Raw genomic sequence first — 23,878 nt, forward strand, 5'->3', positions numbered from 1 at the left:
TAGTTTGGTTTTATCACTAGGTGAGGGAAATCAATCAAGTTTGGCGAATGCAAAGTTTCGTAATGGTATGTTACTATACATATGGCATCAAAGAGTGGCACGTCGAACAAGTACACATTTATTATAATGCAAATATCAAATCACAATAACTAATAACAAAATTTATAAATTAAAAATATTTTTCAATAATGCACTAATAAGACTAACTGAAACATTCTCGCGTCTTTTAGTAAGAAACGAGCTGATAATTAGGAAAGGTCAAGGCTGGAGAGATGTACGGCAGCATCTAGCTGCGCAATCAAAGTATCATGACTATTGAAATTTGTTTCCTCAACAACGGAAAAATAACAATTTAGAAAAGTTTGACTAACATAATTTACATATGACTTGGTAACAAAGGTTTGTACGCCACAAATCGATTCTGTCGCCTCCGTGAAAATCATGGTAGCTAGAAAGGGCCAACCTCACAAGCCACGAACATTATCTATCGTTATCTATAATTATGATACACACTTTACCTTGTTTTAACTACATTTACAAATACACACAAAACTACATTTACAAATACACACAAACAAACAAAAGCTCATTCTAGCTTTAATTCAATCACATTTTGCTTGGATAAATATTTTCAAAAATATTATTTCATATGGCATATTGGATTAACATTCATGTGGTGTAAAGTTTACATTTACCACATTAGAACCAATGGGTATTCCGTACGCATAATTATATACCACGTACTTCAAATTCAAATCTGGCATAAGCCAGGCCTAAACAGAGACTGTATCACAGAAGTAAAATCGACGTCAATGTCAATAATTCTCTTCTATCCTCTATCCATTGTTCATCGTCACCGTCATTCTTTATCAAATGACACGCATGCAAAAACGTCAATTCATGATAATATTTTGGCACGTTCCATTTTTAAGGCATCGCTGGCCTCACGGCGTGCGTTCGCATTTTTCCATATAATATGCAGCTGTTGGAATGATAGCTTGAGCCACAGAACTTCGTAAATACTTCATCTTCAAGAGTATACCCAGTACGTGCCGTATAATTACATTCCATTCAATAGTCTTTATAATCAGAAGCATGGCCATAGCCCAGGTTCAGCCCTTATTCGCAATTTTCCTTTTTGATTGCTGAACTAAATGTCATAAGCAGGTGGCGGTGTTCGTTTGGCACCGTTCCCCCAAGCGTTGCGTGGCGGAGATGAAGGTTTACGGGTTTTATTCCCGACAGCTCCTGTGCTCTCCTGTATTGGTCTTCCATATTTGTCTTTCTTAACGACATGAGGCGGGGCCACCTCACGACCACCACGTGGTGGTGAATAGCGCCCTCTATCGTAGTCTCGGCGATCATCGTAGTCTCTGCGGTCGCCGTAGCGCCCTCTATCGTGGTCTCGGCGATCATCGTAGTCTCTGCGGTCGTCGTAGCGCCCTCTGTCGTAGTCTCGGCGGTCATCATAGTCTCTCCTGTCGCCGTAGCGCCCTCTATCGTAGTCTCGGCGATCATCGTAGTCTCTGCGGTCGTCGTAGCGCCCTCTGTCGTAGTCTCGGCGGTCATCATAGTCTCTCCTGTCGTCGTAGCGCCTCCTATCGTCGTATCGCCTCGGACTGTCGTGCCGCCTAGGACTATCGTAGCGTCTATGACTATTGTAATCTCTCCTGTCATCGCGGTCGCGAGGATCCCTGCCTCTCCGATCATCGTAATAGTAGCCATCGTAATCATCATCGTAGTAATCATCGCGACCTATTGGACCTGAGACAAGGAAAAAAACTCCATGATATTTTTATTGTAACACTGGTGCATTATTTAAATACATGTAACGTGGTTGGCAGCTCTTCCAATTTCATGCATCAACAGAATTTATACTGGTACAGGTAATAATAAGATAAATAATGGTCAGCGCACTGAGAAGAATACAAAGTTTTACTGGCACCACAAATGTACATGTAAGAGACATACTAGTATTTTACCCAAGGATAACATTGTTATTTGCATGGACCGTTTCATATGAAAATAGCGGTAATGGCACTGGTACATGTTAGCAATAACGGAAGTAGACCTACGTTCACTTTTCAAATTAGCAAGCACAGTGTTGGTGGAATTCTTCAAGCAAAATTAGAAAAAAAAAAAAAAACAATTTGGATTAGATATTCCTTTCAAAAATAATTACCTCAGGACCCGCTGAAACGTGATTGTTATATGTGAAACGAACCTACCTCTGTTTCGTCTGTCGTCATAATCTCGCCCATTCTGGCGTTGCCCTGCTCTGTCGCCACGCTCCCTTTGGTCATAATCGTCGTCATCCTGGAAATCGTCCAAGTTATCTACGTCACTCTCGATCACCAAGGCATTGGGGTGTGACGGTCGTCTGCCCTTATAGGCTACGGGGATAGCAGCACCGCTTACCATGGGGTACGGTGGGGGCACTTTCCGGTGGGTGGCCTCAATCCCGTTATCTTCTTCCGGCTCAGGACTTGTGCTCACAACCATAGATTTTGATGCATAATATCTCCTGTAGAAATAAACCCAACTATATAAATGAATTTTACGATGCGGGCCCTACCTTTATCTTTTCGACAGCGTTACGGGTATAAAGTAGGCATTATGAACAAATTATCAAGGTTGGATAGTTTCTGGATTTGTAAATTATACTATATTATAGGGGCCTATGGGGAATCAGGTTTTTCTGGAAATGCGATTTCTTGAAAAAAAGTGGAATTCTCTGACGCAAAAAAAAAGTAACTGTGCAAACTGTTTAATTGTAAATATGCACGTCTTAAATGTTGAAAGAGAGCGCGGGGAGTTCAAGAAGGCGTGCCACGTCAAGCAGGCTACACAAATTGAACTTCAAGTACCGGTATGGATGTATGACTTCCTCATGGAATAAATATTCATCGCCTTAAATGCAACAAATTCTTCCTTATCAAACAACAAAACAATATGAATAGACATCTTAATGGGAAAAAATTACCTGACACAAACAGCGATGACGACAATAATGATAATCAGCAGCACGCTTCCACCAATAGCCACTCCCCATATCCAGTACGTTGACTCCACGTTGTATGAAATCGAGATGACAACCGACGTCGTGGCGTTTGTGGCGTTGGAAGTGACGGGTACCACCAGAAACCCAAGCTGTGTTATACTGACATTGCCTAGAAATAAAATGTTATATGATAACCAGCGGTATGTTTCGTAAAAGTAAAAATTAGTACTTGCGCTGGGCTTAAACCTTTGAAATCGAGTAGTCGACTAAGCAAATCGGAGTCATCTGCCATCTCGCGTAAGATACGAGAGAGGCTATCAACATCAGCCGTCACCAGCCACCTATGAATAGGGACGGGGGGGGGGGGTGTCGATCTACCTGACATTATAAGAGGGGCCTGGCCCCTATACAACCTAGCGGTCAGTGAGTGTCAACATCAACTCACATCAGTCTAATAAAGGCCTACGTCCAGCTTGGCCGTAAGCTATCGGTATGAAAATATTCCGGCTTGTGTTTGATAATTTTCATTGGAAATGATAATTTTCATTTCCATTGGTCCCTTACCTAGAGCGATCTGAAGATCTGTCTGCGCGCCCTGCATGACGGCAACCAAATCTGCGGCAGGCAGTATGTTCCCGGTGGCTGTGAGCACGTAATAGGCCAGATCTATGTAGGTGGGGACATCGCTAGATGTTGCTGGGTAACCTGGCACACGCAGGACGAAGTTGTAGCTAAAGGTAGGGGTAGAGGTGGACCTCCTGCAAAATAATGTGCGTAATTTCTGTAAACGTTTATTTATAGCAATATAAATTGTATTTTTCTCTGATTCAAAGTGCACTGAAAGTATCACTTCTACAATATAGAATTTTGGTAATTGTACATATGCTACGTACTTTACATTATCCAGTACATAAATAACTATGCTAATCAAATAAAGCATAGCAACGAGTGTACTAGTATCACGCTCAATAGTGAAGAGTAAGCTGGAATATAAGCCTAAAGGGAAGCCGAGAAAACACAGGCCTTAATTCTTTACATATCTAAAAACGGTAACTGGCCAATCATATATATATATCGTAAATGGAAAACTTACTATTGCAAGTAAAAATCCCCGTCAAGTCAATTATAATTTATAGATTCTTTGCCAAATACAATTTCAAACGTGAGTAGAATCACTATTTCTTATAAACAAATTCCGCATTCAACGATGACATATTGGTAACTGTAAGCGTGCTATATGTAAATGCCCACCTTCTTCGTGTTGTCGTCGTTCCAGTGATCAAAGTACAGTTCCCTCCAGAGCAGTATGTAGTTGCTGCGGAAGCTATCGTCGTGGCAACCGCCGTATCCACGGCAACCGTGTACTGCCCAATAAAAACGAATCAAATATAAATTCTTTTATAACACTGGCCACAGGTTTTTGACCTACCCGATTTTCAAAGTAAATATCTCATTCACTTAGGATATTATTGATATATTTCAGCTGGTTATATCTAACAGGTTATTTGATACTTTCAAAGAGGAAATACAAGTCCAGATTCAGCTTCATATTAATAGCCATGGTACAGAAGTTAAATAAAAACAACGACGAACACTACTATTACATAATAGACTTTTAAAGAGCATTTTCAATGTTTATTTTAAGAAATTAAATCTGATTTCCTTTCAACAATATCTTTTTATATGCATTCAATATTTAATTTATAGTACAAAGAAGGCGTACAGAGACCTTTATTTATAACTATTTTAAACATTATTATTATTATTAAGTACTCAGATGATGGCATCATAAACTTACGTCTAATAAAGCCATCAGGGCGGACATTTTAACAGCGTTTTCCCTCTCGGCTGTGCTTGGAGTCCTGGTCTCCTCGGCGGCAGGCATGACATCATCAGCCAACTCTAAACAGAGCAAATGAAAGCATCAAATGAAAAAATGATCCTGTTGTTGTGTGAATTTAGAATTTTTCAACGATAAAAGTTTCGAATACTGTTGCATGCTTTAACATTCTAGATTAAGTTATATCCACCTGGAGTGTTCATACACATGCTGTTAACACACATACTTACGTTTACACTGGCCCCCGATATCCACGGTGCCTGTAGGACAGGTACAGTTATATCCACCAGGACTGTTTACACAGGACTGTGTGGAATTACACACTGAGTCTAGCTGGTTACATTCATCTATGTCTATAACATGGAAATATTCTATTTTAGTTTAACATATTAGAAGTGTTTGATCCCCATGTGATCGAATGCATATGTAACCATTCACCATGGAGATGAATAGTGCTCATTATCATCGAGGGGCACCATCAGCAAAAATACATGTATGTACTAATTTCAATCAGCTCACTTAATGTTGGAACAAGTAAAGATCTAATGTTTATATTAATATATCAGGGAATGGTATTTTATATTCATCTTGCAATACATACAAGTATACAACCAAAAATATTATAAACAAACAAAGTAAAATACAAATAAATATATAAATGAGGTTTAATGAGACAACTTAAAAGTCGGGAAATCAACGTACCTTTGCAGGTGTAGCCATCAGATGACATGGTGTAGCCTCCGTTACAAGAGCAGTTGTAGGAACCCACAGTATTCACACACTGCTGGTTACATCTGTTCGCGCCGGTAGAACACTCGTCCTCATCTGCTCATAATAACAGAACAAAATTAAAATGATGTTACTGAAGTAAACATCAAATTGATTGGCTGTTGTTTAGATAGCAGTTGATATGGGGGGCCTATATATTTTTTCAATACTGCCGTGACAGTTTCAGTAAGATGGTGGCTTCTATTGTTTTTCTACCTCTAATTTAAAAGAGCTGGGCAAATTGAAATCATATTGACATCCTCTTGCAAATAGCACCTTTAGCTTTGGCACCCTGCGTCTCCATGATAACGTCGCGCGTGCCCAGACGCTCGGTAACTGTCACTCACCGTTACATTGGGTTCCTCCAGTAAGAGTGTAGCCTTTCTTACAACTACACTGATTGGTTTTGTTCGAATCTACGTAACACCAGCCATTCACCAGATCACAGCCGATATTAGTGGTGCAAGCCGTGGTCGCTGGAATAGAATAACATTTTGAACATTTCAAACGATGAAGAGGATCGGATATCAGAACAAAACCGACAAAAGTGTTAAGACAAAAAGGAAAAATAAATGTTGCCAGTTGCCAATTGTTAGCCCGTGTTGTAAGAACAAGCAACATTTCAAATCAATTTTAAAACGCAGATTGTTTATTTTCGTTCTCATTGACACTTTGTACAAACGCCAAGGCTATATACCAGTATAGCCTTTATATCATTTACGAGTAACTGCTTTTTATTCAAATGTCATGGCAATCAAACGATTAAACGCCATACTTACGAGCACAAGTTTTGCCGTCAGCCTGGAGGGAGAAGGCGGTGTCACACCCACAGGTGTAGGAACCCTGCGTGTTAATACAGGTCTGAGAGCAGTCACTGGCTGGGACACATTCATTTACATCTGAAATACCGTCGTGTGTACCTTTTACATAAGGTCAACAGACATTAACCATCTTTTATGAAACAATTTAATTCGAAACAACAGGTCCTTAATTAAAGCTTGTGATGTGATTTAAGTGATTTTAGATTTAAAAAAAGCTGCTGTAATTTTGTGTTTTCGTTTTATCTGCAAATTTAGTATCAGCGGAGATCCAACACTGCTCACTACTAAATCTCAGTCGAAAGCCTATTTCAAAACCAGAAACGTGGGCGCTTTCTTTCTACTATTTATATTTACTTATAAAATACATCTACAATAAATGCTGCTTCAAAGTTCGAGTCTCTTTTCACTGATTATATATATCAAACCAGCAAAGGTAAAAGTGCAGACATTTGTCTCTTACCGTCGCAACGCCCTCCAGTGGCCAACTGATGGCCCGTGTAACAAGAGCAAGCGTATGATCCCGGAATGTTGACGCAGATGTGCTCACAGCTACTGCCATTCACGCATTCGTTTATATCTGGAAAGATCAAATTGGAACTTTAGGAAATTTCATTTTACCATCAAAGCAGGGGTTATCACAATTATTCTGGAACCTTTGCTTGCCATCGGGCCACTTGGACCTTCAGAGATGGCTACCCTCCGAAATAATCTCTTAAAAACTTATTGCAAACCCCAAATAATAATACTAATAAAACACGGACTAAATTTGAATGTCGGAACGTATTCATTCACCATTGGAAACTTTAACCCGAGAAAATCAGTTTTATGGCACTTCTCCCGACTACATATAAACAATTGGTATCCCTTTAACAAATCGACCAATAATTACAAGTCCCTGTACACATGTACAATTGTATCCTTACCGTCGCATGTTTGCCCGTCCCCAGAATACCCTTCAGGACAAGGCCCACACGTGTACCCAGTTATATTGCGTGGTGGGGGGTCATTTTGACAACGAACCCCGGGATAACAGGGCTCTGCGTTCTCTGCGCATGCGTCGATATCACTTTCACAGTACGTTCCAGTGTAACTGTCGGGACAAGTGCATTCCATGACGATGAAGCTACAGAAATGTATATTGTAGAGTTAAAATCGAATCTATAGGCCCAGGACTACAATGATACCTAAATAGAGCAAATGGTGTCAAATGAGGACAGGAATGCTAACATAAAGATGGCAATAGGCAATGTGATTGCCGCATTCTCACTCGTGGTGGCATCAATTAATTAATTGCCGACGTCACTCTGCCGCAAAGCGATCACAAACATATTAAATGGTATTGTTGTTGCCTCAATATACCTGTAAATTCACCGTCTGACGATCAGTTTCAGTATATATGTGTTCACTGATCTTCAAGCTCAAGCTCATTCAAACATATAAATACTACCCCGTTAGTAAACATGTGTGTAAGTTTTTGGGAAATAGTCTGAACTCAGTTTTGCATAGATGGTTCTCAAAGTGACAATTTTGTTGAATAAACTTACTATGAAGACGCTTCTTCCAGTTCGGTAGCTGTGAGTGATGCGCAAGTGCCACCATTTTCACAAGGACAGTATTCTATCACTGGCTGGTAAGTGCTCCTGGCGTCATTTGGGTCCTACGGGAAATAGATGTACAGTATTCTTGCAAATAGTTAAAACAATATGGAGCAAACAGAAGGTTTTGATATAACTTCAGCTATTATACATGCATGAATGTATAAGATTCGTTAATTTGTTTGCAAGTTATCTTTTGTTATTTTTTATTATGTATCGCTTTTTGAATAGTGTTCTTTGAATAATCAAACACACTACGTGTTCCAAGAATAGTTACGTGCATCTTTCTGTAAGCGTTAAAAAAAACACAAATTTGAAATATTCTAGTGAAAAAGAAATTAATTTGCCCTCTCATACACGGACCACAACACCCACTGTACCTTTGCTATCAACTTTAAATTTAACTCCTCGGAGTAAGAGCTGATGAGAATGCCAACGTTAAATTCGTCGCCAGAAACTTGCGATAGGTTGGCAGAAGTAGAACCATTTGTCTCGAGCTGGCATGTGATTGTGTCACCATTTGCGTCTGACACGTTGGTTGTTATGGTGGTGAATACACCACGCTGGACCTTGTGCGATCTTGGCCCGGTGATTTTTGGCGGGAAATTGTCTATGTGAAAAAGACAAAAACTGTTTATTTTATCTTTTTTTTTTAATTATCAATATTAGAAGCTATTTTTCAAGGAAACTTTGCGTAGACCGAACTTGGAGAGAGAATATATGAAATTTGGGGTGGAAAATTCGTTCGAAGAGGTACATTTTTGAACTTGTGAAAATGATTAAATGCTACTTTAATTACAGTCAGGCTTCAATGGATACTTTAATCATAGCTTTAATAGTTAAATGTTAACGATTCACACGTTTGTAGACTAATTTAGCCTAATTTGACGTAATAAAATTATGTAATCTCACCTAATTCGGACGAAGCTTTTTCACTGGCAATTTTCTCGCTGAGAGTTACTGCACCAAAACTGAGGTCTCCGGTTTGGGCTATATCAAAGAGGCATGACATATCAGATCCACAGAGGGCTTCAGCTGCCGCTTGGAGAGTAGCATTAGCGAACGTTATGTTGTCAGTGAACATGGGTGTAAAGTCAGGAAAGTTGTAGATCTCGTAGCTCTCGCCAGCCTGGTAGCAGAATATGGTCGTTTCGTTCGTAACCATCCCTAAGGAAAATGACATAAACAAATTAACAAATTTTAAATAATTTTGAGAGAGCATTGTGATCGCATTGTCTTCATTGTCACCAAACTGAACCGTGTATCTGAAGGAGATAATAATTTTGTTTGGAAATTGTATGGCCTACTGTCGACTTTTGACCAACTTGTTTTTCAAATAGATACGACTGTTCTGACCAAGAAACATTTACGTATTTTAATAACGCTCAAAAATGATATTACAAATCTCACTTTATTTTGTGGGGTACCGTCTTTTTTGCCTATAAACAAAAAACAAACTTAACCTTATTATTAGTTTTCATGATGAAAGCCTACATATAGAAACAACTTGTTCCTTTAGCTATCCTTCAGTCCAAAACTACTTACATGTCATTCCAAACTGGTGGTATATATCACCTTCTGATGACGTCTCAGGTATTGGTGCACCGTTGCTAGGCGTGAGGTCATCACTTTTGTCGCTGTTAAACACGCCCATCAGGCCCTTGGTGAGATTTTCAAATGTTTCAGGGACGTCAAAGTTTATGGATAATGCACCCTAAAAGAAAATGAATTTACGACATGAAGAAGTCAGAACGGTAACGGTAACTAATGAACCCCTGTACAATTTATTTGATGTATTTGAATCTATCATATTGGATTTCCATTTTTTGTGTGAAAAAAAAAATATTGAAAAATGGATTTAATTGAGAGCAAACGGACGTAATAAAAACTAAAAAATGACCTGAGCTATGAATATTGCTAACTTATGTTTATTATCAACGTCTTTTGGCCAAACCCACACTTGCACGATATTTGTTCTTTGGAATAGTAACTAAAATTCCAAGTTACCCAAAAGAAAAAAATTCTTGTTGCAAAGGAATCGAATTTCAATCATAATTTTCAGAGCTTTAACTGTTACCTTAACAGCTTTCGCAGATACGGTTATTCCGTTTTCATACGTCACTTGGAACGAATTATTCTCTGGGCGTGAGAGAAGCACGGTATCAGGCAGCGAGGAATGTGTGCTGGTGTCGTTGGTGAAGTTTCCAATATCAATCATAGAACAGTTAATGAAAACCTCCAGTTCGTCCTCTGTCCCGTTCACTAAGTTGACCTGAATAACAGTCTGGTTGACCACTTGCATCGCAACTCCAGAGAAGATAGTAGCAGTTGAGGTTTCTGAAAAATGGGCGTATGTAATATACATATTAAATATTGAAGGGTTCACCGTTCAACATTAAAATGCGTAATTCGCATTGTTGACTGACCAGGCTTACTTGTACATAAATAAACTGTTTACCCGAAACCCTTCTCGTCCGTGCCTGTACTTGCATCTCTCCGCTATCGAGTTCCAGTAATGTAAACTCTCCCAGGCCGTTAAAGGTGTAGTTCAGACCGTCCAAAGTAACGAGGTGAGGGTCTCCCCAGAATATCCCTGCAAAGATATGACGTCATGATTAAAAGGAAATTGGGACGTCACGAACGCGTATTGGCGCAAAGAATTGATGCATCTTTTAATAATAGTCCTTTCAGTTTTATAAGGTTTGCCTCTGCCCCAACATGAAGTTTACGTGCGGAAAAATTTAACCTCGACGCAGGTGGGTCTGAAAATTTCAGCACATTAACATGACGAGCAATGACCTAAAGGGGATTAGAATGGCTGGAGTTTTATCAAGCTTGGGAGGTGGCGGGGATGGAGGAAGGGAGAGGAACTTTACATTTTGACATTGATAGATAGGATGGTGGGATTAAATTTGAAATTCGACCGCTTTACCGTATGCATGATTTAATATCAGCAAGACACTTACTTCGTCGTGGCGGCCTGTATCCCTCGCAGTCGTTGGATGGTAGAAGAACGTAGAAAAGTTGGCACATAAAGGTGCTCTCCACGCAGCATTTCTGATACCCGTATTCCTCTGAAGCTGTGTTCTGGAAGAAGTGAAAAAAGTTTACCCAATGCATAAAATGTTCCGGAAACAATGAAAATAGATGAGATCAAAAAGTGGCTGATGTCGTACAAATCTTATATGTTTCTTTAAATAAAAACTTTTTACTAGTTTCATATTAACTGGTTATTTTCTGACAAAATGATTTTTCACGCTATACAGTCCAGTGGCCTACATCACTGAAAATAAATACCGGTATACACTTTATAACAACGGTGATGAGAAATCACCCGCTGGGGCTTACATCACAATCACATATACTCACTGTTTCATCCACCACGTGCCCTCCATTTGGACTACCAACCAGGAGAGCGCCCCAGTCATTTGAAAACAACCAGTCAGTTGAGTAACAGCACCTCCGTCTCAAATTTCTTCTCCGGAAAGTCGATCGGTAGCATATTCGATTACCGTTATAGTCCTGACTGTTCCACCAGTTGAAACGAAACCTGAGGACAGAATCATCAATTGACAAATGGTGAAAATATCATACACCTTACAATATAATTAAAAGTGGACAGGAATATGGCGTGCACAAGAAACCCTACTTAGTGTCAAGGAATCTTTTAAATAGGGGCAAAAAATGCAGTTAAACTTGTTAAAATAGAGAAAATACAACCCTGAAATAACCCATAACCGTTCTATCACTGTAACAAACTGTTGAGACCAGATGCAATTGTTTAGTTTTGTTCCAGTATTTCATTCATTTTCCGATAATTTATGTTTTATAGATCATAAGCAGCTCGTCTTGTTTCATTTCTCATCAAAAGAGGGAGCCACCTATGGTTTCTGTTCTCACCGTCGGTCCCACCAAGCCTGCCTGATATTGCATGGGCACGGACGCAAGTTAGCCCTACTGAGTTTCCGGAAGTAACGTCTAGACTCTTTCTTCGTCCACCGATAACACTGCAAAATGGCGGTTCCCTCGCCACTGTTTTCCTCCAGGCGAATCAGCCAGGTGCCTGCCTCACCTAAAGGAAAATATTTCTCAATAATTGGTTCCACTTCACGGCTTCTGTATATGGGACTCTCCCGCGAGAGAACGTTAAATGAGACAGTCGATATCACGTGACGTCACACGAGGTAAGAAAACGTGTGAGAATCCGCGTGGGGTGGAGTTACCCTTTACTCAACTGAAACTGATGACGTGCTGTCATTTATTGAATTGACTGACCGAATTAATGAAAGAACTCCATTTTTTGTCTTTCTTAATTCAGTTTATACAGTTTTCGCTCAAGTAATGTAGCAAAGAGAGAGAGAAAGATTTGTACCAGTATTTCCCTTATTAGTGTCCAAGTCCGCCATGACACTTTTCCCGGAAGCTGGCATATTGTAGTAGGTGTTCTGGCGGTAATCACTTCCGTCCCCGGCGCTATATCCCGCCACTGGCATCCCGTACCGTATGGAGGAGGACACAAATTTTTCAAAGATGGCCTTGGTGTAATCTGTAAGAATGAGAAGTCTTTCATGAATGGGTCAAGCAAAAACTGTCTTATCTTACTAAGAGTGCTCAGCGTTTGACTGTAACAAAAACACAAAGCCTTGTAATACTCGACATAACTTTAGATTCTGCATGAATATATGGCCAAATACGAGGAAATAACATCCGGGACGCCGTAAAGAGCATTAGGAAAAATGGCGCGAAACGCGCAGCTTTAGCAAAAATCAGCCTTGGAGAATTCTGTAAGGAAAATGGGTCTTCAACGAACGGATCATATATAACAATGGAAAATGTTGTCACATGAAAAAGATATTGGAGTGGAAATACTTACTAGGCTATTCTTTATGGTAATACTGCAACTTTGAATAACTATTACACTTTTTTAACAATGGTGATTTCGGTCTTTTTGCACGGCTCTTCTCATTTCAGATATTAGAGTTAGACCAACTTTGAACAGAAATAAGACATTTTATCACTGTGTGCACTTTACAACTTCTACTAGGTACTTGAAAGTTGCAATATTTTTCATCAAAGAACAGTTAACCTATAGCTTTGATGTGAATTCTCGTCCCACACTCACCTTCGTAAAACCAGTTTATGTCCGGATATATGAATTTGACAAAGGAAAACTGGCCGTCAGTCATCAGGACGGCTTGGAAGTTATTCACCTGGAGAGAAAATGTCCTCAGTGAAAAAGGTGTGAGCGGATTGTTGATTGTCTATTATTATTATTATTATTATTTCTCTACTTTTTTCTGTTTTGTTTTAGGGGAGACACTAAGAGATAAACTGTAGGAACTCCTGTTCAACATATGAAAAACTAAATATATTCATATAATAATAATCGGCTATTTATAAAGAAAATAAAAATTTAAAAGTGTTATGTTGTCTACTTTACGGGACCCAGTGACATTATTATATGCCATCCAGTTACAGACATGCGCTGAAGTTCTACGGCATATATATATTCTAACAATCTCGTAGCCAGGGAGTTTCGCGGTGTTCAAATGAACCGCCCCTGTACATGTTCGCTCTAGGTAAAAACTGATATACACGTAGGTACATGAAGGTTTCATGGTTTAAGATCCACCTTTTTGGAAATTGCTGGCTTCGGGCCTGCTATATTCAATATTTTGCAGTGCGAAAAATGCCCTGTGAAATGTATGTATTAAAAATAATCAATAAATTTTGAAAACGCAATCATTTTATTAGCTCTTGGCACATTTTAGGTCCAGATGTTTGTAATACCTCAGCATACCGTGTTATTACTATAAAATCACCATAGGGTGCCAATCTTATCACACTGTTTCCCGCCCATCACCATGGTAACCAAGTCAAGGCAAGTGCTATGCTGCTCAGCGCAGTGGGAGTGATTACAAAGCACAATAAGACGGTCTAAATGTTATATGTAAAGGCGTCACAAATGAACTGCACCACTGGATAAGATATTATCATTTTCTTACCTGCATATTCTGTACCCTGTCACTGCACGGGTTATTATAATTCCAGTAATAATAATAATAGTAGTAGTACCAGTTCCAGTAGGCGCAGTAGCTCACGTAAGGCGGGAGGTTGGTCCACGTGACCACCATTACCCAGGTGGGGGTGAATTCTGGAACAAGGAAAACGAGTGTAGATGACGTCAGCTGATGAATTATGTGTGTCATTGTATTTTTGTGTGTTTGTTTGATTGACAATTTCTTTAAGACTTGGAATCTTTGGAAGGATTAACTCAGCAAACACAGAACGTTATTACAAAGTTACCATAACGTTTATATAACCAATAAACGTTATGGTTGCGTTATGGTTACGTTCTGTGTTTGCTGGGAAGATTCTTGCAAACATATCAAAGAGTAATTTCACAGTGAAGACAAAGCCATTTACTGATACGATCTACCAGAGAAAAAAGAATATCAGCATTAAAAAAGGAAATGGATACTATCTCTTTCTTATCACTACGTTTACTTGACATAACATGAAAAAATTTCACAATTATCATTAATTAAAAGAAATAACAGTCTTCGTTTTTACTAATTCTGTATATAACCTAATTACCTCCTGGCGACGGGTTTTGGTTTGAATTTTCAATATCGGACAAAGCTCGATCAATGATGGCTTCTGTTCCAGCCTTCTCGTCATTCATCTCATACACGTGATAATACACAAGCTGAAACGGACAGAACTACATGTATATCTCAACACTTTACGAGACGGGTATTATGTACATCCGTCTTATTAAATTAAGGCATATGGTGGCGTAGACAGCAACTGTTTACGGGAGGCTCATCGCCCAAACAATTCAATAGCGACGGGGAGTAATTACAACAACAACAACAACAACAACAACAATAATAATAATAATAATAATAATAATAATAATAATAATAATAATAATGCAGTTACCGTCTTGTTCCTATTCACATTCCACCGTGTAAATAAAGTGGCGTCACTGCGGCCCCAAAACGGTGCAATCAGAGCATAGCGGTCCATCCAGTAACGTGTGCCAAACGTCCACGGCCAGCTGAATTTCCATCCATAGTTGAACTGTAGGACGCCATTGTTGCAAATCTGAAGAAAACAAACGGGGCTCATGGATTGAGTAATGTCATGTTTCTTTAATACTATTAATGATGATAATAATAATTCATTTACAAAATACATATATTGATGAGTCACATAAATAATCTGTGTACCATTTTGGTCTGAAATATGTGTATTCAAAAACTTGATTCACTTAGTAAAAGCGGGAGTAAAAAGGGGTGTCAGGTTCACTTGAACTTATATGAATAAAGATCTCATTAATTTTTAAAACATTTTAACTTACATGAATCTTGTAGTGCCTCCCGTTAAAGAAGGGAAACCCTGCCTTAAGTAGGTTAACCCTGAGACAGACATAGTCATAGTACCACCAACTCCACCAAGACCACGAAAGCTGGCCCGGCAACTCCTCTTCTGTAGTGCTGTCTCCAGCGTTCTCACCAAAGGGGTATAGCCGTGCGTCGTTCCACCATTGGTTCTCTGGCGATGAGGCAGCTGAGACAGTCGCAGTGGTCGTCTCAACCACGGATGAGGAACTGAAAAGCGAACTAGAAGAGGCCGGTGTGGTAGAGCTTTGCGCTGCAATGCTTGAGGATGATGATGCCAGATTTGCTCCAGACGAAGTCCTGGCCACTGCTGTCACACTGCTTGACGACATCGAATATGAAGATGTCGAACTGCCTGACAAAGAGTAGTGTGCAGCTGAACTGCTCGCAGGCGCCGAGTATGATGACGTCAAGCTGCTAGGAATGAAGGAGGACGCCGCTGAATATATCGCAGACGACGACTGTGCTGCCATCGAGCTGCTGGGAATGAAGGAGGACGACGCTGGATATGTCGCAGACGACGACTGTGCTGTCATCGAGCTGCTAGGAATGAAGGAGGACGACGCTGAATATATCGCAGACGACGACTGTGCTGTCATCGAGCTGCTAGGAATGAAGGAGGACGACGCTGGATATGTCGCAGACGACGACTGTGCTGTCATCGAGCTGCTAGGAATGAAGGAGGACGACGCTGAATATGTCGCAGACGACGACTGTGCTGCCATCGAGCTGCTAGGAATGAAGGAGGACGCCGCTGAATATATCGCAGACGACGACTGTGCTGTCATCGAGCTGCTAGGAATGAAAGAGGACGACGCTGAATATGTCGCAGACGACGACTGTGCTGTCATCGAGCTGCTAGGAATGAAGGAGGACGCCGTTGAATATATCGCAGACGACGACTGTGCTGTCATCGAGCTGCTAGGAATGAAGGAAGATGCTGCTGAATATATCGCAGACGACGACTGTGCTGTCATCGAGCTGCTAGGAATGAAGGAGGACGACGCTGAATATGTCGCAGACGACGACTGTGCTGCCATCGAGCTGCTAGGAATGAAGGAGGACGCCGCTGAATATATCGCAGACGACGACTGTGCTGTCATCGAGCTGCTAGGAATGAAAGAGGACGACGCTGAATATGTCGCAGACGACGACTGTGCTGTCATCGAGCTGCTAGGAATGAAGGAGGACGCCGTTGAATATATCGCAGACGACGACTGTGCTGTCATCGAGCTGCTAGGAATGAAGGAAGACGCTGCTGAATATATCGCAGACGACGACTGTGCTGTCATCGAGCTGCTAGGAATGAAGGAGGACGCCGCTGAATATATCGCAGACGACGACTGTGCTGCCATCGGGCTGCTAGGAATGAAGGAGGACGACGCTGGATATGTCGCAGACGACGACTGTGCTGCCATCGAGCTGCTAGGAATGAAGGAAGACGCCGCTGAATATATCGCAGACGACGACTGTGCTGCCATCGAGCTGCTAGGAATGAAGGAGGACGACGCTGGATATGTCGCAGACGACGACTGTGCTGCCATCGAGCTGCTAGGAATGAAGGAAGACGACGCTGGATATGTCGCAGACGACGACTGTGCTGCCATCGAGCTGCTAGGAATGAAGGAAGACGCCGCTGAATATATCGCAGACGACGACTGTGCTGCCATCGAGCTGCTAGGAATGAAGGAGGACGACGCTGGATATGTCGCAGACGACGACTGTGCTGCCATCGAGCTGCTAGGAATGAAGGAGGACGCCGCTGGATATGTCGCAGACGACGACTGTGCTGCCATTGAGCTGCTGGAAATGGAGGACGACGCTGGATATGCTTGCATGTAGCTGCTGGAAATGGAGGAGGACGATGGATATGCTTGAATGTAGCTGCTGGAAATGGAGGAGGACGATTGATATCCTTGCATGAAGCTGCTGGAAATGAAGGAGGAAGATGGATATCCTTGCACGTAGCTGCTGAAAATGGAGAAGGACGATGGATATGCTTGGATGTAGCTACTGGCAATGGAGGAGGACGGCGCTGAATAACCTGAAGACGACGGATATGCTTCCATCGAGCTACTTTGGATGTAGGAGTAAGGTGCTGAATAAGCTGCAGACTCCGAGTATGCTGGTATGGAACTGCTTGGGAAGGAGTAATGCATGTTCGACGCTGTATTATCTACAGACTCCGAATATGATGGCTCCAAACTGCTTTGGAAGGCGTACTGAGGCGCTGAATCATCTACAGACTCCGAATATGCCGGCATCAAACTGCTTTGGAAGGAGTAGTAAGGCGCTGAATCATCTACTGACTCCGAATATGCCGGCATCAAATTGCTTTGGAAGGAATATTCCGGCGCTGAATCATCTACTGACTCCGCATATGCTGGCATTGAGCTGCTTGCCAAATATGGGTATGATGTTTCTTCACTTGCAAAAGGTGTGTAGTCAGATACAGCTGAAATGTGCGTGAAAGATGATTCCAAAGATAAAGACAGATAAACCAAGGAATTATTTCCATATAAGAAATGCACTGAAAGTATGTAAAATAATATAAAAACTGTTGACTTGCAGTCTTCAGTCTTAAAACTTGCTTTACAATAACTTAACACAGATACGCAGCAATTTTGGTAAAAGCAAACACAGCCTTTACCAGGCCTAGCACTTATTTCTGAAAAATTAAAAAATGTGCACTACTTTTCACCTCCTGACGGAAAGTGCATCACTTTAAAGGTATAGGCCTACTTATTCACTATCCACATTGAAAATTCCCCAGTACTATAATTTCAGTCTACATACGGTGCAAGGCCATATGGCTGTCCCTATCAGGCCCGTAGCCGGCTATTTCAAAAGGGGGTACTTTTTTTCTGAAAAATTGGGCCTTTCACAATGAAACCTTTGTGCACCTAGATCGAATTTTACGCAGAATGGACATTTTTCCCGACAATAAGGGCGGTTCTTCCGAACCCCCGAACCTCCAGGCTATAGACCTGTCAATTTTGATGAATTTTTTTTTTCAAAATCTAATTAGATCCACTTAAAATATTCAGTAGACTTAACAAGGGTAAATTAACTAAATAAAATAGATGACGTCAGATAAAGTAAATATATAAACACCTAAAACATTAAGATAATAGATATATAGTACAAATTATTAAAAATATATGTGATGGATTTACATTGTTGAATGAAAACAGTTGAAGACAAAATGGTGTATTTCAATAAACTTATAAGCTGTACCCTGACTGTCAGAGTCACTGTGAAACGGGCTTCAACACCAGTTTTGCTGATATAGGTTATTATATATATATGAAATCAAGATCGAGCCGGCAAAACTGGAATCTAGAACCTAGGGTAATAAGCTGCCATGTTCCAATGAAATTTAGATATGAATGAAAAATGAAATTTAGATATGAATGAAAAATGGCACCTACAGTATACAAGATTTGAAACTATAAAAATTATTCTGTGCACTAGCATTAGAAAACAATGCAAAGAAGTACTAAATTTCGACTTCATTTTACTTGGCTTATTTTTCTGTGAAAACATCCTTTAACATCATTTTAAAATGTAGCCAGGTAAATTCCCCTTGCTTCTCACGACTGCAGTAACCAGTGTAAAAAACTATATGAAATCTTCACTTGACCGGGGAAGAAGTGTTCAGTTCACCTTCTGTTTTCACTGAAGTTGTTTCATTTTAAACAAATGTAAACCAACACCGATGATTTGGAAAAATACATATATAGCTTTCATGGCGATCTTCAAGCGTAAAAAACATTATTCTCGGTTCATAAGCTAATGAACCCAAGTCTAGGGTTAACTGAAAGTGTTCGTTTGTAAATATGGGAATAGACGTCCTAAAATTCTCCGAAATCTTTTCAGCTTGTTAACCTCAAACCCACTAGGACTATAGGGCCCATGCCACCATTACTTAAAGGACAATGTTCATGTAAAAATCCATTTCTCGAATTTTGAAGATACAGCACTCAATCTATACACTAGAGGTATGTTTTAATCGATCCCCGCCATTTAAAAATTATAAAAACAATCTATTAGAAGAAAAAAAGCGTTTTAGTAAACCTCACCTCAATATGCAAAAATGAAGCAACAGATCTGGGTCACGTGGTACTGTGACGACAATCACGATAAAGGTCTATGAGACTCAACTGAGCTGCATGGGCATACAGTCGGAGAAGTTAAGGAAAGTTGTGTTGAACGGAGTTGAGGAATTTTCGTTATGCCTCGGTGTGTTGACGTGGGATTCACCAAAATTGCAGCTCTCGTTGACAATCTTTCTTTGTCTGTGACGGTCTTCCGTGACTTACTTACTAACTTCGGTGACAATAGTTGCGATGCTCTAGATCATGGTCACCTCAGGTGGTTTAGATCATATCAAGAGCTGGTAGTCTTTCAGATTAACTGTCATCAGTTGGCAAACTTACTGATTGCTGATGCATTTTAAATGCATTGTAGTTGACCAAAAGCTCGTTTACAACAAACCTGTTAATTATGCACCGCTGCAATTCCCAAGCCAGGTAATAACAGGTATGAAACTCGTCTTGGTGGGCTTTCATATTTTTCAATATATCTCATTTATTTCATGGGGTTATTTTATTGGTATTTGTAAATGACGTTAAATATCAATACTTAAACAATTAAGTTCAAACACGGTCGCGAACATTAATAAAAGAAATTGCTCTCAGGGTATCTTGAAGCTTCCGTGGAAGAAAACGTGTTGAGGAAAAACAGGAAAAAGAGCGTTATATTAAAGAAAAAATGGGAACTGCTATAATAAAATGGTTCGTTATCTTAATTCGTTTATGCTTTGAAGATTTGTTTCTGAAGATTATTTCATCTGAAATATTAAATAATTTAAAAGATTGATTATTTTATAACTTGAAACGCAAATTCTGCGTCAGTACGCAATTTTTTTTTTTTTTTTTTTTTTTTTTTTGCAAATTTGTAAGCCTATAACACCGTGCTATAAAGATCTACTCAAGAAAAAAATTTGCTTGGGTAAAATTGAGTACGGAATGAACTGGAGACACTTGGCTTGTCATTAAGTTTACACGAAAATATGTCAGGTAATTTTATACTGTCTTTGAAAGAGTAAAGATTGAAAGATAATTTTAGACAAACTTTGACGGGGGGAATACCTACAAAGAGTAATGGGCTATTTCGCCAACATCTTGTTGAAAATTTTACACTGCAATTCTATTCAAATAAGCTAAGGAACTAATTGCCAAATTAATACTCTCATCACATAACAGGGGGGTAACCAGACCTGCAAAAATTGTACGCACGTATTTAAAAAGATTACAAGCACATACAGCAAAATGTAGACTTACGCAAAACATGAAGGACAGCGTAATCACAGCAAATGTACCTCATATAGTAGCTTAATTTCCATTAATAATAAAATCATCATTTAAGTCAAAAATATTCTTGCGATTTCATAACTATTTTAATTTACCCAGAACGGTATATTTATTTTAAAGGCGGTTAACTGAAATATAGTTTTATGATTTGTTTGTGAAAATTGCCCATGTCACCCTGTTAGTTTGGAGGTCTAAGCTGGATCAAGTCCGTGTTAAAATTCCTATGAAGTTGTGCAGGAAAAATTCTTCCTTTCTTTCTCTAGCTCCTCGATAAACCTGGTGTTCAGATTTTATCTAGTACCCCCAGGTCTACGGGAGCTGCGCTTTGTAAGTAACGCACAGGTAGATTTTTACCTGAGATAACTGGAGTAAAGCTTAGATAGAGAGTGCGTTCGATACAAGCAAGACAAACTGAATGCCATTTAACCCTCTAATTAAGAGGTAAAGGAAGTTCCAGTTAGATGGATGATTAAGATAGGACTTGTAAAGGTAACGGGCATTGTTTACCTCAGTTTAATAAAAGTATGCAAGACGGAGTGTCAGCGGTTTAATAAAATAAATTGAATTTCACAAATAACATGGACCTCATATGCAATAATCAACATTTCCCTTAACTCATTCAAATGAAGTGTTTTATACAACTTGGGATAACCATAATGAAATGCTTGTTAAAGAAATGACTAGACGGGAAATGGTTTTACACAGCTTCACGAGGATTTAGACCCCTCGGGTAAGAGATTTGAATGAGTAAAAACTTTTATCAGAAGCCAGAGAAGTCATCTTACAGGTAGACAATGCAGCTCAGTTTGACAGCTAAGCACGCTCTGTTCTCCAGTGGCTCGATTGTCGTCATTGGACCACGTGACCACGTAGCTCATTAACTCCCAGGCCGAGCAAATAGGACGTTTTTTAAAGCCAAAAATTTACAAAATGAGCTTTTAATTTGTGTATTTGGATAAAGATATCGTTAGTTGGGCATGTTTTCTGAAGAATATGTTCCGTTCAGGCCATTCTGACGGCATGAAGCAAACCCTTTAACGTCTACCTTCGACCATATATTGACAAATGAGATACAGTGTCGGGATAAATACCCTAGTCGTATTTGTTTTCCTATTCTGCGTGAGACAATGTCTCAGACAATACCAGAGACACAATGAAATCACAGCCGGGTTAAAGCTGATAAAATCTCTCTCTCCCACTCTAAGCGCCCCCCCCCTCACTCAGATATCTATAGTATATAAAATATTCGGTATTTTCAAAGAAAGTTAACGTTCCCATTGGGTACATACAAGTGCAATTTTTGCTCTATTAGTAAATGTGCGAGAGGACTTTTTGTCTTTTTTAACATTACAAAAATTAAGTAAATCTTAACAACAGTGATATGTTAGCATTGTTTTATCTTATATGGAAAGCCCATGGATTGTTCGTCTGCATTGTCATATATAGAAGTTTACACTTGCATAAGTAGGTTGATACCCATCAGTGCAACATGTGTGACGAAAAGTCATTAAAAGGAGACTTAACCCAGTTTGTTGAACATACGTTCGTAAAAAGTAAAACTTTTTATAATGTTATTCTTAAAGGATCGGCTATCCCTCCCTCACTTAAAGTATCCGTTATCCGAACAAAAGGGGCAAGTTATTGAGGGCAGGGTAGTGTGTGTGTGTGTGTGTGTGTGTGTGTGTGTGTGTGAGAGAGAGAGAGAGAGGGGGGGGAGAGAGAGAGGAGGAGAGAGGGAGGGAGGGAGGGAGAGAGAGAGGGAGGGAGGGAGAGACGGGGAGGGGTGGGTATGGCACACTCATTAATTCAAAATGTGGTTTTAAACGTACCTTCACTAGAACTTTGATAATCCCAGGTCGTTGTTTGGCCCGTTATGTTAACAGATAGTCCCGCCAGGACAAGCAGGAAGAGGACGCAGACCTTCATCTTCGCCATCTTGGGGAAAATTGAGCTACCACTGTAAAAACCGTGTAATATCAAATTCCCTCCGACACCTTAGAGGTGTGAACAGTTCCAGTGCATTTTACTTGTCATGTGGAATTTGAAATTGATCTTTAAAACCGTCGTGAAATTCTCCCTCTTCTAGAAGTCCTCCATCTTGGAGCTCATAAACTTTCAACAACAGGTCTACCTTTTCGCAGAATTTGCTTTTAAGATTTCATTTCTAAAAGTAGACCATAAGTCACCTGTCAATACAAACAAGTCCGTATCGTAACCACAGCAGTTTTACCTGGCTCAAAACACTAGTAAGAAAGGGAGCTGTTTTTATAGGAGAGGCCCCATTGAGGAGATTTGAAAGGCATACTTACGCTTCAGATTAAATCACACTGACATAGAATCAGATTTCTTTGCTTTCTACTCAGGTGCGTCTTACTGGGAAGGAAACTATTGTTAACATTACGAGCCCCTTTGTGGTATAATCCAATGCAAAAGGCCCGAGGTAAGAATACACAACTCTAAGGGGAACTGTGATGAAATTGTCTCGACCTTACTGGGTCTAGTTTACTCGAATTTCAATATATATGAAATGTTTTCCCTTTTTTTAACGATCTCTAATCACTGATCGAATGATCTTGAATAGTCTGCCAATGTTGACTCACGGTCGGCAATAGGGAGTTAAGTGAAAAGCTAGGCTTGTCAAACATTGCTGCCGGGACCTTGCCTTAATTAAGTGTTTATAAGCATTCATATAAATATGTTAACATATCAAATATGATCTTACATTTTAGCCCGAAGTAAATTGTGAGTGTAAGAAATAAAAACGCTCCTTTTTCTTTTTTCCTTTTATTTATCCATTCGTTTTAATTTATTCATTTATTCCTTTTTTAAGGGGAGCAAATAATGTATTCCATCTGAAATTAAATGTGTTGAAAAAATAATACTATGTACTGTACACGTACTGTACACCGCACTTCGTCATCTTCAGCATGACATCAGGCTGATTAATTTATTTTTTGATTATTTTTTTATTAATGATACTGTTATTAAGCAATGGCCATAATTTCTCTCCCATCTGCAAAAGATTGATAAAGAAAGAAAAGGAAAAGTAAGTTACAAATTAAGCACTCAGGG

The 23,878-nt window shown here is 39.8% G+C and overlaps 1 protein-coding gene across 1 annotated transcript; it reads right to left on the reverse strand.

Moving 5' to 3' along the window:
* Window positions 1–102: 102 nt before the first annotated feature.
* Window positions 103–23,022, reverse strand: LOC106177179 (uncharacterized). Its single transcript, XM_086996486.1, has 28 exons — window positions 22,636–23,022; window positions 15,392–17,886; window positions 14,971–15,135; window positions 14,623–14,734; window positions 14,031–14,179; window positions 13,148–13,235; window positions 12,398–12,571; window positions 11,926–12,097; window positions 11,395–11,575; window positions 10,992–11,112; window positions 10,484–10,618; window positions 10,103–10,362; window positions 9,571–9,739; window positions 8,938–9,192; window positions 8,406–8,635; window positions 7,975–8,087; window positions 7,354–7,553; window positions 6,891–7,007; window positions 6,389–6,508; window positions 5,957–6,085; window positions 5,544–5,666; window positions 5,072–5,194; window positions 4,800–4,903; window positions 4,253–4,365; window positions 3,566–3,759; window positions 2,984–3,170; window positions 2,229–2,524; window positions 103–1,764 (listed from the first exon to the last, which is right to left on the reverse strand). The coding sequence occupies exons 1-28, from the start codon at window positions 22,739–22,741 to the stop codon at window positions 1,151–1,153; spliced, it is 7,245 nt and encodes a 2,414-aa protein (XP_086852612.1). The 5' UTR covers window positions 22,742–23,022; the 3' UTR covers window positions 103–1,150.
* Between the last annotated feature and the right edge of the window lie 856 nt (window positions 23,023–23,878).

This window comes from Lingula anatina, chromosome 10 (assembly GCF_051362555.1).
Source record: "Lingula anatina isolate TDL-2025a chromosome 10, LinAna3.0, whole genome shotgun sequence".
Classification (NCBI taxonomy): domain Eukaryota; kingdom Metazoa; phylum Brachiopoda; class Lingulata; order Lingulida; family Lingulidae; genus Lingula; species Lingula anatina.